Below are 15,231 nucleotides of genomic sequence, written 5' to 3'. Positions count from 1 at the left end.
ATACTCAGCAAAGAGTGAGAAATTAACAGCGAAACCAATTTCCTTGTACAGAAGCTGTAAGGGTCTGCATTTAAGCTCTGAGGTGAATCAAGGTTAGTATGAGTACCAGGGATTAATGTAGTTTTGAGAGGAGCATAATTATCAATTATCAAGAGACAGTACTTTACAGAGACAGTACTTTTGTAATGTGTGATGAAATCTTTGTGTGAAAACTGCTTAATGTAAGAGGAAGAAGAGTCTGAACCAAAAAACCAAAAAGACCAAAACAGGTCAAGAATGTGACCATGAGTATGAGAAGGGAAATTAACATGTTGAGTGAATCCACAGCATATATGAATAGTCTATATGAATGAATGAATATTCATGAGTTCAGCAGAAAGTTCGCAGCCAGAGTCAACATGAATATTACAATCACCCAACAGCATGATAGCAGAGGAAACAGATGAGGCTGTAATGAGGGGTTCAGGGAAGAATGTCCTCACAGAGATGTATCAGTTTCTTTAACACGCACAAGTTGATTTAAATAGTGAGGTAGTGCTTATAGAAAAGAACACTCACAAATATATACATATATAGACAAAAATAGATGCAAACTACACATGCACACGCCCAAAGGGAGGGGTCAGGGGCTGTACCATGACGATCATGACTGCCCACCTCTTTGACCTTCAGGTTACTGTGGAATAACGCTGCCGGTTTGTCCTGACATTACACTCAAGGGAAAGTGTGTCTATTGAACAGGGTTATGGAAGTTATGAAACTAGGGTTATGGAAATAATTACAATTATTCTAGACAATCTATTAATTATTTTTAAGATTCAATATAAAATTTTTATTTTCATTGCTCAATGTCAGTACAAGCAACATAATGCAGTGTTCTCATATCACATATTTTTTAGAAGCTATGATCAGAGCGCAGGGTCAGCCACAGAGGTGGGCAGTAACGAAGTACATTTACTTAAGTACTGTACTTAAGTACAGTTCTTGAGTATTTGTACTTTACTTAAGTTGATTTTTTTTTAAATACTTATGACTTTCACTTCACTACAGTTGAATAACAAATACAGTACTTATCACTCCACTACATTTCTGTCCAGCTCTCGTTACTCGTTACTTCCACACACAACTCTCCTCCCCTCCCCCGATAGTATTTTCACAGGTGACAGCCTATCAGCAATCAAGGATGTGTCTGTGAGGTGTAAAATCAAGTTCGGTGTCGCTAGTCGTTCTTTTCCTAAATAACAGCAACATGAGCGGAGACGGCGGTGATGGAGCATGCCAGGGTTGCCAACTTTTCAAGATCGCTTGGAGGGAGATTTGAACCTGGACTTGGTGGCGATTGTAAATTGTTGATCGGGGGGTGGCGAACGTTACCGGGGCGGTGAAAAATGAACACAAATTAAGTATTATATCGCGATCGCCGGTGGTTGATAGATATAGATCAGAGGTAAATAAACTAGATTTTTTTTCGGCGTGAGATATCGGAACTGTGGCGTGAGAGCGTGTGAAAACGGTCAAATGCGTGTGTCTCACGCTCAATGCGTGAGAGCTGGCAACCCTGGCATGCTCTTTTGCACCCATGGCCGTATCGCGACAAAATGTTCCAGTTTTCTGAACGGATGAATCATTCCCATCGTTTTAAATGCATGCTTTGTTTGCCAAAAACAAACTATATCACTGCATACCAAAAATCACCGTCCCACCTGAGGAAGTATATTACGGTATGCAGCCTAAATGTTTTGTTAAGTGACTATGTAGTTAGAGGAGCTTTGCAGTAAGGCTAGTGAAATGACTTTGCCTGCTCACTCCACTGCTAGGATCACTATAAATAATGTTAACATTATATTGGCAAGTAATTCAAACTACGGAAACATCAATAAGGGAAACCGTGTGGGTTAATCGAATCTTGTCAAATAATGTTTCCATTCTAATGTCAGTGTAGAATGAATGTCCATAATTCTAATGTGGCTGTGATTTCTAGTTTGAAAAGAGTTTGTTAGCATGTTGGGTGGCATGGAGTTGGTGGGCTTTAGCCATACTGCAAAAGGTAGCAAGGTTAGACTACCAAGATGCCACACTGCTAATTTTACTTTGTCTTTGTTTATATTGACTGTAGCATAATGTTGTATTGGATGACTGAATACCTAACTAGCAAAGAGAGAAAACCGTTATTTTATTATTGACTTTTAATATGGTAACATAATTTGCTTAAACAGGTTAGGCTAGGCTAATCAGTGAATTGTGGTTTTAGAAAATGTTTTTGTTCCTTAAACTAAAGTGTAGGTTAAACTTTTCTGCTACCACTACCTGAATGATGTACATCATTGGAATATGCCTTAAGGATTATTATCAAAGACTGTATGAATATTATGCCCAAAGAGGATTTGGTAGGATGTATAATACTTTTAAACTATAACTTTTTTACAAATGTGACGGAAGGTGTACTTTAATACTTAAGTAAGATTTTGAACATGCAACTTTCACTTGTAGCGGAGTAGCATTTGACCAGTGGTATCTGTACTTTGACTCAAGTAATGAAATTGAGTACTTCGTCCGCCTCTGGTCAGCCACTAGACAACAACCCTGTAGCTGGCAAAGCTGGGATTCTCAGAGACAACCATACTGCATGAAAACAAACATAAGTGCCATGTAGGGAGGGCTGCACTACTCACCTAATGACACCAGTTCATTCATTCTCAGGTCATTGTTATTATATAATGTAAGTGATATTTAGGGAGGACTGTACTACTCACCTAATGACACCAGTTCATTAATTCTCAGGTCATTGTTATTATATAATGTAAGTGATATTTAGGGAGGGCTGCACTACTCACCTAATGACACCAGTTCATTCATTCTTGGATCATTGCTATTATATAATGTAAGTGATATTTAGGGAGGACTGTACTACTCACCTAATGTCATCAGTTCATTCATTCTTGGATCATTGCTATTATATAATGTAAGTGATATTTAGGGGTGACTTGACTACTCACCTAAGGGACTTCACATATGGAAGAGCCTTGAGCACCACGTTACAGAGATCATCACTGAACCTCTGTGTATTTTCTGTATAGTGGAGATGGAGGCTGATCTTCTCTGACCCTTGACTCATGACCTCTATAGCCTTCCTGAACATGAATGCTTCACCAGGGACAGGAAGGTGCATCTCTTTCCCACAAATATCCAGTAAAGCTGTGAAATCTCTGGGTTTCTCACAGCACAGCACTGACCTCCAGACATGGCAGAGAGTAGAAGGCTTATCTCTATAAAAGGAAAACATAGTTATACTACTATACTATACTATACTTTACTATAGTAATCATAGTTACTACTACTATTTCTTATTATTGTTGATGTTGTTGTAAATCTATACTTGGTTACAAGTAAAAATGAAGAGCACAATCAAAAATAATACCTAAAATGAGATTTGAATCTGAGAATCATCTGAATCCCAGTGTCAGATACACTGCAGTCTTCCAAGCTCAGATGAACCTGCTTTTCTCTGGACTGGCTGATCACATAAGACACTGCACAGCACTGATGTGGATCAAGGTCTTCTCCACTCAAGTCTAGATCATAGTTCATTTTCTCCAGGAAGAGCAAGCAAGCTTCAGGGGACTGAGACTCATACAAGCACTGACACACAAAGAGAAGAACACTGACTTCATCATCATCGCCCCCAACCTGCCCATTTGGCTGAGGCTGTAGAAATGTGTTCAGGACTTTTGTGAAGATCCCATTAGAGGCTCTTTTGATTTGATCCTCTGTAAAAAGATTCTTCAGCAGTTTGAGGTTCTGTTCTGAGAGGAGTCCACAGAGGAAAGGAATCACATGTTTCATGTGTTTTTGCTTCTTCGACAGACAGTTCTGAAGAACCTCATCAATTTCTCCTGGATTCCCAAGTAGCCACAGTGCAGAGAAGAATTCCTGTATTGTGTTATGTAGAAATGCACAGAATGTTTCTACAGAAGTGACACTTTCCTTTATTGTGATTTTTTTCAGAAAAACGTCACTGATTTTATTCTCCTCACACTCAGCATTTGAAAGGTTTACAGTTTTCTGCTTTGTCGCATTAAAGGCACATTCCATTAGGTGATAAAGTTGGTCTCTCTTGTGTTTTATATAATTATCTACTTGGCCACAGGATTTGTTTCCAGCTTTCATCAAGTTTTGACGGAAGATATGAACGTAGATTTCTGTGACAGTGTTTGAAGATACAGGAGCTGTACAACTACTGAATGAAACACAGGCTGCCACGACGAAGGCATACATGGGGACATGGCACAGACTGAACAGTTCTTGACTGTTCAGAAAAATACACAAACGGTCTGATTCAGGATGCAATATCTCTCTAAAGTACATCTGGATAGACTCCTTACTGAACCCATGCACATATACTTTGCATGTTGAAGCATGAACTGCAAACAGTAGATCATCTTCCTCCTCTGATCTGCATGTGATCACAATCTTCGCCTCAGGCAGAAGGTCTCGCTCCACAATCTTCTTTATAATGGGGTTGTGCTCCAAAGTACTGATACCATCGAACACAATGGTGACGTTCTCAGAGATCTCCTCAATGTCCTGTAACACTTCCTTTCTCTCTTTCTCCAGGGGTTTTAGGTACATATCAAACAGAAGAGATTCCAAACTCGTGGGGCTGGATATGTTAGTAAATGTACTTTCATCAAAGTAAAACATGTAGTCCAGTGATCTGTTGTCTTTTTTGCTCCAGAGAGAGAGCATTTCCTGAACTACTGCTGTTTTTCCTATCCCAGGTTTTCCTATAAGTAGCATCGACTTCTCTTGACTACACAAAAGGTCTTCAGGTGAGGGTTTCTGTCTCTGCATAGGGATGTAATTCTTTAGCTTATTTGGACGCAGTTTCTTGCACTTTTTGTTTTTTATTTTAATTTTATTTGTTGCAGAGTTGAAATCTGCATCCAAGTCTAGGACTAGAGGTATAAAAGTGAAGTTTGCACTTGTTTTGTCCTTCAGGTGTTTACAGCACTGTTCCCACTTTCTACTCGAGATGTTTGCAGCTTTTTCTTTAAGCTTTTTCTGGTAGCCGTGACAGGGCTTCGTTCCTGAATATCATTACAAAGGCAAAAACAATCTAATATTACTTTAGTTTTTATGGAAAACAATGTTAAAGATTAATTCACAGATATAATCATTAACTAATTTATTGCAGAGCGTTAATACAGTGACTCTGTCCATCATTTGTGCTTCAGTCTCCATAAGAACATTACTCACCCACATTATAATCAGTCTCAATGTCTTCCCTGAAAGGGAAACAGGTGATCCAGATGTGTGATTTAGGATTTAATGTCCTTTTTCTGGTCTTGTCGAGGATCCTGAGTAACTCATAGCAGGCACGTTCCCCTTTTTTAGTAACACAGTCCAGTATAAATCTCGCTTTGTTAAAGTCTCTTTTCTCTGCTTTAAGAGCATCAACTTCATGATTGTTGAAAACTTTGCACTTGTAAAGCTTTTCAACAATAAGGGTAAAGTTCTGGAGATGTGTTACCAGATCTGTCCGCTTGTGTTTAAGGTACTCAGTAGCAGATTGTTGTGTACAAGCCATAACGCAGTTCTGCATCAGCCATCACAAAAGACACAAAACAGCTAAATTAATTCAGTTAATTTTTCCCACATGACCATAGTCCCATTTGTGTTCTATATGTTGCATGTGCGTGTTGTTGATCTAAGAACGCCAATAAAGGCAAAAAAATGTAAAAACGGATCATGCTCTCACTTTGTCATCTTGCTTCTTCCCACATGTGCTATTTATTTATTTTTGTCTTGACAGCTAAAATATTAGACAGTTCTGTGGGGTATTCCAGAAATCAGGTTGTAAATGTGTAATATTTTGTCAGTTGTGATATTTTTCACCACAATCGAAAATTGTCCTCCGCTTTTAACCCATCTGTGCAGTTAACACACACACACACCAGTGATTACTAGGGGGCTGTGGATCACACGTGCCCAGAGCGGTGGGCAGCCCTAGCCTGGGGAGCAGTTGGGGTTAGGTGCCTTGCTCAAGGGCACCTCAGTCATGGCCTCAGGTCTGGGAATCGAACCCACGACCCTCCGGTCACAAGACCAGTTCCCTACCACCAGGCCATGACTGACCCTACACAACAGGTTGTGTCTAAGGGTATGTTAACTCTGAGTTCACTAAAACCCGGAGTTTTCTGTTCCAGAAAGCAGGTTAAAAAAACTTTCCTCTTGACCTGCTATAGCAACTTACACTCTGAAGCTAACCTGCTTGCTGGCACGTTTACTTAAACCTAAACCCGAGTTACAAACACGTTGTCATGACGTGTCCTTTCCTTGACATGTGGATATTGAAGCTCAGTTTATTTGCAGACCTCTTCATTGGGAACGCCTTATAAAACCCCGAATAGACATAGTCCTACTGTGACGTTCGTGGGTCGGCGAAGGACGAGACACAGAATCCTTATTGTATGTCGGTCTGTCCGAAAAGTATGTCTGGCATTAAAACGACTAGTGTCCAGTTTTGTGGTGTTTTCCTGGGCATAAGCGAGTTATGGACATCAAAGAGGAATTCCACAACATCGTAGGTTTGTCCTTAATTAACACGGACAATAAATAAATTAAGCAAAGGAGAAACAATATATAACAAACTTCATTCGATTTAATATTTAAGTATTTCCTAGAGTCATTGGCTGCATTGATTGAACCCACATAGGCTACCTATTACAGCACCATAAGAACATGAAGGCGATTACATAAACAGAAAATCCATTCATAGCATTAATGTACAGGTACTAACCTTTAATACCCTTAATGAATAATGTACTTATCTTTAATGTGTTGAGAAATTCGTTTTTGCTTAGCAATAACATTAGCAAAAGTATATTTTGCTCATCAGTAAAATTGATATTAAAATTATATATAATGGCTAATTAGATAAATAATTACTGCCTTAAATGCTTTAAACTATAAAAGTTTATTCATAACCTTAGAAGGGCCTCACAAGGGGCCATATAGCATATTGCATCAGAGAACAGTTTGGTCTATAGGGAGTGAAGTGTCTGTAGAATATGTTCTATACTGAATATGTTCTTCTGCTCCACAGAAGGTGACTTGCACCAACTGCCTGTAATGACACCCTATCAGGTCACAGTGAACATAAAATAATGCAAAGTCATGCATGTATGTATGAGAACTCTATGTATGGGATGCAAGAGGATTGAAGGGGTGGAGCAGTAGCATATCAAACCTGCTTGTTTACCAGTAACTTTTGGATCTCTCTGATGTACATGTTTTGAATGTATGAGATCCCCAGAGATATCTCTGTTTTAATAAAGGCCTTTTTGCTATTGTAATAATTTTGGTATGATTGTTCCTGCTATCTCCTTTTGCATCAAACGAACGCGCTGGGCTAAAGTGGTTGAGAAATGGTTCAATACCCAACAAATGGTAACAAAAATAACGTAGCTATTGTAATTGACTGTTCTCCCCATCAAGATCATATGTGATGCTTCCCACCTCATCACAAATGTTGAAGCCAGATGGCCAGGATCCGTGTATGATTCCACACTGTAAAACAAATTTGAACAGGGTAGGCCTGTAGGTAGTTTTGCTAGTTGTTCACATGCAGTGTAATAGTTAAATCATTGCAATCCCTAGTGCAATTATAGGACACTATGACGGCCTCCTTCATGAAGACAGAGGGTGTCCCTGCCTGTCCTATACCTCATGACTCCCTATTCAGATCCTGCACCTGGACCACAGTCCTGCTACAATCAGGCTCACAGCAAAACCAGGGCAAGAATTTAAATGACCCTAGGAATCCTCGAGGCCAGGTTCCAGTGCCTGAAGGGGCTCAGAGTAACCCCTGATAGGGCGTGCCACATAATAATGGCATATGTGGTATTACACAACATTGCAACCATCCAGGAAGAGCGACAGCCTACCATCTCTGACATGCCCAAAGATGAGGAACCTTACATGTATGTGGGTGACAACAGAGATGGTGGAGTTGTCAGAGAATCCATCTGCAATCACTGCTTTTCACATTAAATCACGCACCACCACCCCCCAATCCACGCTGTAACCTTTTAATATACATTACAGTCAAATTCACTGTTATGTTTCATTATTTCATTTTTCATGTAAATAAATATATTTTAGAATATATTTTAAGAATAAGATATAGTTATGTACAGCCATTGGCTGTGCGCAATTGGCTGCCGCTTCTCGCCGGTGTGTGTGATTGGTTGTCTGTGACTTGTACCTGTGTTAAATTGTAAAGCGCCTTGGGTATTCAGAAAGGCGCTATATAAATCGAACATTCATTCATTCATACTTATTCTTATACATCTTATGATGCCATGTGTGTTTCACACCACTCAGATTAGACCTGGAATTAGTAAATAAAAACATTTAAATTATCTTCAATTAATTTAAATTAATTCACTATTATTAATGTTGAGAATATATACAGTATATATATATATATATATATATATATATATATATATATATATATATATATATATATATATATATATATATATATATATTCACTGCTCAAAAAAATAAAGGGAACACTTAAACAACACAATATAACTCCAAGTCAACCACACTTCTGTGAAACCAACCTGTTCAGTTAGGAAGCAACACTGATTGTGAATCAATTTCACCTGCTGTTGTGCAAATGGAATAGACAACAGGTAGAAATGAGAGGCAATTAGCAAGACCCCCCTATAAAGGAGTGGTTCTGCAGGTGGGGACCACAGACCACTTCTCAGTACCTATGCTTTCTGGCTGATGTTTTGGTCACTTTTGAATGTTGGTGGTCCTTTCACACTCGTGGTAGCATGAGACAGACTCTACAACCCACACAAGTGGCTCAGGTAGTGCAGCTCATCCAGGATGGCACATCAATGCGAGCTGTGGCAAGAAGGTTTACTGTGTCTGTCATCACAGTGTCCAGAGGCTGGAGGCACTACCAGGAGACAGGCCAGTACACCAGGAGACGTGGAGGAGGTCGTAGGAGGGCCACAACCCAGCAGCAGGACCGCTACCTCCGCCTTTGTGCAAGAAGGAACAGGAGGAGCACTGCCAGAGCCCTGCAAAATGACCTCCAGCAGGCCACAAATGTGCATGTGTCTGCACAAACGGTTAGAAACCGACTCCATGAGGATGGTATGAGGGCCCGACGTCCACAGATGGGGGTTGTGCTCACAGCCCAACACCGTGCAGGACGCTTGGCATTTGCCAGAGAACACCAGGATGGGCAAATTCGCCACTGGTGCCTTGTGCTCTTCACAGATGAAAGCAGGTTCACACTGAGCACATGTGACAGACATGACAGAGTCTGGAGACGCCGTGGAGAGCGATCTGCTGCCTGCAACATCCTTCAGCATGACCGGTTTGGCAGTGGGTCAGTAATGGTGTGGGGTGGCATTTCTTTGGAGGGCCACACACAATACTGAGCCTCATTTTGACTTGTTTTAAGGACATTACATCAAAGTTGGATCAGCCTGTAGTGTGTTTTTCCACTTTAATTTTTTGTGTGGCTCCAAATCCAGGCCTCCATTGGTTAATAAATTTGATTTCCATTGATTTTTGTGTGATTTTGTTGTCAGCACATTCAACTTTGTACAGAACAAAGTATTCAATGAGAATATTTCATTCAGTCAGATCTAGGATGTGTTATTTGAGTGTTCCCTTTATTTTTTTTAGCAGTGTATAAATCGCGCCCTTCTTTTTTGCATGCCGTCTTTCTCTAGCAGCTACCGTAGTATTACATTTACGTTTAACTAAATATTCTGCATACGCAGTCATTAATATTTTAAGCCACGGTGTGTGAAATACGATGCTCGGCTGATTTTCGCGTTTAAGTCCATGATAAATCGTATTTATCTGCGTTCCATTAAGAATGCCGTTAATAGTTACGCGTGAACGCGCTTCTGTCTGGGTCAACCTACTCAGAGTTGAGCGACCCTGTTTACTGATCCCTGTCCGATCAGCCGTTTTGGAACCGAAAAGTCTGTCTGAATCTGAAATGCCGTACTTAAGCAGTAGACACGATATTTCAATACAGTCCGTTCTGCTCAAACGTTAAAGCGGAGCGTTCTTTAAGTAGGCGACTGGTCAGTGTTCATAACCTCGGACACACAACTCAGAGTTCAAGATTAAGTTTAGAGTTTGTTAAACCCGCTTTCTGGAATACCCCCCTAGTTTGATGATATGGATAAACTGACTAAACAGCTTGTCTTGGCAAATATTAACCTCAGAGTAACGCATCAGTTATCTTACTTTAAACAGCAGCGGAAGATGAAGTTGAATGATTTCAAAAATGATTTCATACTTTGTAAAATGTTCTACTTACCAAGGACTTCGTACATACTCGACTTCAGCGTTTAGAGCCAGAAGTAAACCACCGCAGCTAAACAGGAACTGAAAGTGAAACTCAAGAAATACACCAATACAGCATGGGAATGTGACGTCAGCAGAAACGAAAGACGCAATGCATTACGGGAGTTTATAACACGGAAGCTGCAGTAGTGACTGGTTAACTACGATGCTCAGTTTTCTTTACCTTAATCTAGTACAGGGGTCACCAACCCAGAAAGAAAGTTCTGTCGCCCGCGGGTTTGTTTTAAAAACAGCTCACTATATTGCCATGCACCAAAGCGCTGCATCGTTTATGTTTTTGCTGCTATTATCGATTTTTATTACCGCTTAGCAATTGACACGCGCACATGAGGGTGATCAGATTTGGGTTTCTGAAAAGGTGGACACTTTTTTTGGGGGGGGGGGGTGTCATATGTGTATTAGATATATAAAATTAAGTAATTTTATCTTTCTATATTTTTCAGGAAAGCATATGAATATTTAGAGTGTCATCCTGATTGGGCACACAGAAGTCAAAGCGACGCACTCTGAAAGATTTAGCCGTATGACAAAGAGACAGCAAGCTGTCACAGGGGACAACACTGTACCTTCAAGCCCACTAGATCTAGCAGGTCAGATGGATGCAACTGCTCCCCCAAGTGTAGCTGCACAGAGGCCAGAGGTGGATGAAGCTGCACAGAGGCCAGAGGAGGATGAAGCTGCACAGAGGCCAGAGGAGGATGAAGCTGCACAGAGGTCAGAGGTGGATGAAAATGCACAGAGGCCAGAGGTGGATGAAGCTGCATCAGAAGACCGTGCTGAAGGACAGCCGGAATGCAGATTATGCAGCCACAGACAGGCTGAAATTAACCGCTTGCTGGAGGAGAACAGGAAATTGAAGGAAGAGCTGTCCCGAAAGAAAATGGATGAGCAATTCTTACAAGATGATGTGATGGTCAGGTACTACACTGGGCTCCCATGTTTTGCTGTTTTGATGGGTGTGCTGACTCAGCTTCTTCCCTGTCTGCCACAGGCTGAAAAATGTCACCTTTCCAGATGCTTCTGCTAACTCTTGTGCGCCTGAGACTGAATCTGCCAATGCAACACATTGCACACCTCTTCTGCATTGACCGAAAGACTGTGTCCACCACATTTAGGGATACCATTGGTGTAATGTTTAAACACCTCAGCCCTTTGGTACACTGGCCAGAGAGACATTGCTTGCAAGGCAGCATGCCACATCAGTTTGTGGAGGCTTTTGGCAATCGCATTGCAGTCATTGTGGACTGCTTTGAAATTAATATTGAGAGAGCATCAAATCTAAAGGCTAGAGCACAAACATTTTCCCATTACAAACACAAGCACACTCTAAAGTATCTCATTGGCATCACACCACAGGGAGCCGTCTCTTTCATTTCCAAAGGTTGGGGAGGTCGTGCGAGTGACAAGCATGTGACTGAAAACAGTGGCCTTCTTCAAAAATTACTGCCTGGAGACTTGGTGTTGGCTGACCGTGGGTTTGACATCAGGGACAGTGTTGGACTAATGTGTGCAGAAGTAAAAATCCCCACATTCACAAGAGGACGCTGCCAGCTGGACGCAAAAGATGTAGAGGGGACACGGAAAATAGCTCACCTTAGGGTCCATGTGGAGAGGGTGATTGGATGTGTACGCACCAAATACACCATACTAAGTGGGAACATACCACTGAGAATGGTGCTCCCTTGTGAAGATGAGGACATGGTTTTACTTGACAAAATTGTGTGTGCTGTGCTTTAACTAATATGTGCCCAAGTGTTGTTTTGAAAGTTTAAAGCATGAAATAACAATGAATTGAATATGTAACATAAGCAACAAATGTGCATACTGTGAATAAATAATAGATCACTTCAGTTTTAAGTCTCTTTATTTGTATGACAGCAATGTAAATAAGTAAACTATTGAAACATAAATGTAGTGCAGACAACAGGTAAAGTGGCAGTAAACAATACAAATGGTAAACAAATAATTGCACATTTTTACATACAATAAATATGCTATTTTAACATGTGCCCTGAGTGTACCCCACTGGCAAAATATTGAAACATAAATAAATGTAGTGCAGACAACAGGTAAAGTGACAGTAAACAAGACAAATGGTAAACAAATAATTGCACATTTTTACATACAATAAATATTTGCCCTCAGTGTACCCCACTGGCATGAGGCATAAATTAAAGAGGTAAAGTGGAAGTGTAACCTTCAAGTATTAAGCCTGCACACAGCGAGCAACTAGCATGCGAGGCCCTTACTGCATCTTCATGCATGTCACAAAGCCACGGCTCACTCACTGAAGGTGCCTGAGTGAGTCCTACACACCTGAAGTGGAACCACTGAATTGCACATTTTTCATTGTCACAAGCCACCATGTCATCCTGCTCTTCAGGCCCTTTGCAAAGGCACCACAGTTTGCTCATGTTCTTTAATGTCTGTTTTCTTGGTCTTCTTGAGCAAGATGGCTGTATCTCAGTTAAAGGCTTAGACTCATAAATCCAAAATGCACTACAGAGCGCCACAGAAGATCATTTTTACCTGTGGCCATTAAACTATACAACTCCTCTTTAAAAGCATAATGCTCAATATTCATCTGTGTAATGTTTACTACTAGTATTACCCTCAAATGTGCAATACTATCATTATTACAAGATCATACAATATTATTATTACGTTTCAAATGTGCAATACCCTCTCAATAACATCAACAATTGCATCTGACACTTCACACTTTATTTTTATTTCTACTGACACTTTATTTTTTATTCTATTGACACGTTATTTTATTTATTTCTATTTCTTCTCCTAAACTCGGTTTGATTTGTTATTTAATTATGTAAATATTTTTGGTATTTTTTATATAGTGTACTTTTATTAATAGGAGCAGCCGTAACAATTGCAATTTCCCCCAGGGGATTAATAAAGTATTTCTGATTCTGATTCTGATTCTGCTCGGGTGTAGTAACAAGCTACAAGCTCCGGTAAAGACACCTTGAAAAAAAAGTTTTGTGCGCCAAAGCTGTCGTCCAGAAGGGCATGTCGGGTAAGATCTGAACTACAACAGTCTTTCTGTGACCACACTACAAAGTCACAAAACTCTGACCCAGTCACAAAAATCTGTGTTTGTACTTGGCAGTAGTACTGGTGTGTCTGCTTCAGTTTAGTTTCCCATCAATTATCTGGAGACAAAAATTGCTGTCGTGTGCACAGGCCTCAAAAATGAAATTGTTCCGGTACTTAAATGTGCTTTTGATTTCCGACACCCTTTCCCACAACATCTGCAGTTAATGAACCCATTAGGAGAAGCCCCAACTTCTGGAATGGATGGATTTATTATAAACCCACATTTCTCCACAGTCAGGTTCTCATGCTGGGTTGCTGCCAGCTTGACCTAGGCTTGCCTTGCTTCTTCCTCATGATCTATTCCCCATTTTATGGCAGCTGTGGTTGCTGTTTTTTGGGGGTAGCACACGTTTCTCACAATCGACATGGCTGGTGTGGTGACACTGGTAGAGATAACAGCTTTGAAATTTGAAGCTGTTCCTGCTCTTGATGTGTACCAGACAGGGGATCGATGTTGCTGTTTTGTCTGAAGTTCCACTGCAGCTGCCTGAGCCTCTGTTAGCGCTACCAGATGTGTAAGACTCTCACAGTGCTGCTGCAGAACAGACAATTCACATCCACCCTTTACGTGATCACGAAGATGCAGTAATGACTTCCTCACTACCACTGGCTTAACAGGGTCTCCATAATGATGGTAGTAGTCCTCCATCCCAGAAACACAAACAGCTTTGCTATGAGTGTGTAAACGCTGAGGCAAGGGAGACAAGTCAGAGAGTGTGGGTTTATGCTCACACATTTCTGGAACTGACACGAGTACGTATACCCGGCTTAATTTTCTCTCCTCTGATGCACTTGTCAAGTGCCTTCCTCTTAGCTGCACCAGTGGAGAAGTCAATCTTGTGAGCCACCTCTGCTTGAACCTTGTCAACATTAGCAGGCATCATCCAATACGCTGGAACATCAGTGACTGTTTTGGTCACCCGTATCCGCACTGCTGCATCAATTTTAAACAGGAGAGCCCCAATATGTGTACAGGACTCTGCGACGCCAGCCATGCAGGTGCAGTGTGCGCAATCCACCTGACCACCAGAACTGATGATCACCCATGGTGTGAGCGAAGGTTCCCTGAGGCGCTGAGAGTGCAAAACCTACAAAAAAAAAATACAACGCACTGTTTTTGTGTCTGCTGCCGTTGCATTCCCATTGTCTATACATATAGTACATATACCAGTAGCGAACTGTGACCGTTAAACCTGAGCCTGCTCTGATCCCCCCCCTCCCCCTGAAAAAAAATTGTTTCCTCTCCTAATTAACTGCAATAAAGAAACAATCACTGAGACAACAGTACAGCTTTAGAAACGCAATAAACAGTAATATCTGTACTAGATAACTTCTTAAGCAAAATAAGGTTCCAGCAAAATAGGGTTCACAGCTCCGAGCGTTCCTAGTGGACAGTGATTAGATTTCATTCTGGCACGAATACAGTGCTGCCTCTAAATGGAATGTAATCCTACACATTGTGATTTGCTTTTGCACATTCGCAGAGAGACACAGAGTGGAATACAATGACGTTCAGTCGATTGCATTTCAAGGTGGCTTCTGGCACAAATTCAGTGTTTCTTTCTTTAAATACAAATCCACACACACTGGAGCTTTTACTTTTCATTGTGGCACGTTTTCATCACATCAGTGTTTAAATCAATCTCGTGATCATTACATTTAGAGAAGACATTCATTTTTCAATAAAAAGATAAAGTGCAT

The 15,231-nt window shown here is 40.8% G+C and overlaps 1 protein-coding gene and 1 pseudogene across 14 annotated transcripts in view; one reads left to right on the top strand and one right to left on the bottom strand.

Moving 5' to 3' along the window:
- Positions 1-10,434, bottom strand: part of LOC143521618 (uncharacterized) — a 316,853-nt gene extending 306,419 nt beyond the window's left edge. For 11 of the 13 annotated variants that reach the window (XM_077014689.1, XM_077014735.1, XM_077014744.1 and 8 more), the window contains exons 1-4: positions 10,370-10,434; positions 5,257-5,596; positions 3,419-5,087; positions 2,997-3,266 (exon numbers count right to left, since the gene is read on the bottom strand). In XM_077014689.1, coding sequence (XP_076870804.1) covers positions 2,997-3,266; positions 3,419-5,087; positions 5,257-5,587 — 2,270 coding nt within the window. In that variant the 5' untranslated portion in view covers positions 5,588-5,596; positions 10,370-10,434. Of the gene's footprint in view, positions 1-2,996; positions 3,267-3,418; positions 5,088-5,256; positions 5,597-7,518; positions 7,570-10,369 lie in introns of all 13 variants that reach the window. The other 2 variants (XM_077014698.1, XM_077014707.1) reach the window with 2 other exon arrangements.
- Positions 10,435-10,534: 100 nt separating this feature from the next.
- On the top strand, positions 10,535-12,188 carry LOC143501981 (uncharacterized; annotated as a pseudogene). Its single transcript, XR_013127099.1, has 2 exons — positions 10,535-10,774; positions 10,860-12,188. The product of XR_013127099.1 is annotated as an uncharacterized LOC143501981 (transcript).
- Positions 12,189-15,231: the final 3,043 nt, after the last annotated feature.

The sequence above is a fragment of the Brachyhypopomus gauderio genome, chromosome 1 (assembly GCF_052324685.1).
Source record: "Brachyhypopomus gauderio isolate BG-103 chromosome 1, BGAUD_0.2, whole genome shotgun sequence".
NCBI lineage: Eukaryota > Metazoa > Chordata > Actinopteri > Gymnotiformes > Hypopomidae > Brachyhypopomus > Brachyhypopomus gauderio.
Note: the sequence above shows the minus strand (reverse complement) of the source record. Positions and strands in the feature narration are given on the sequence as shown.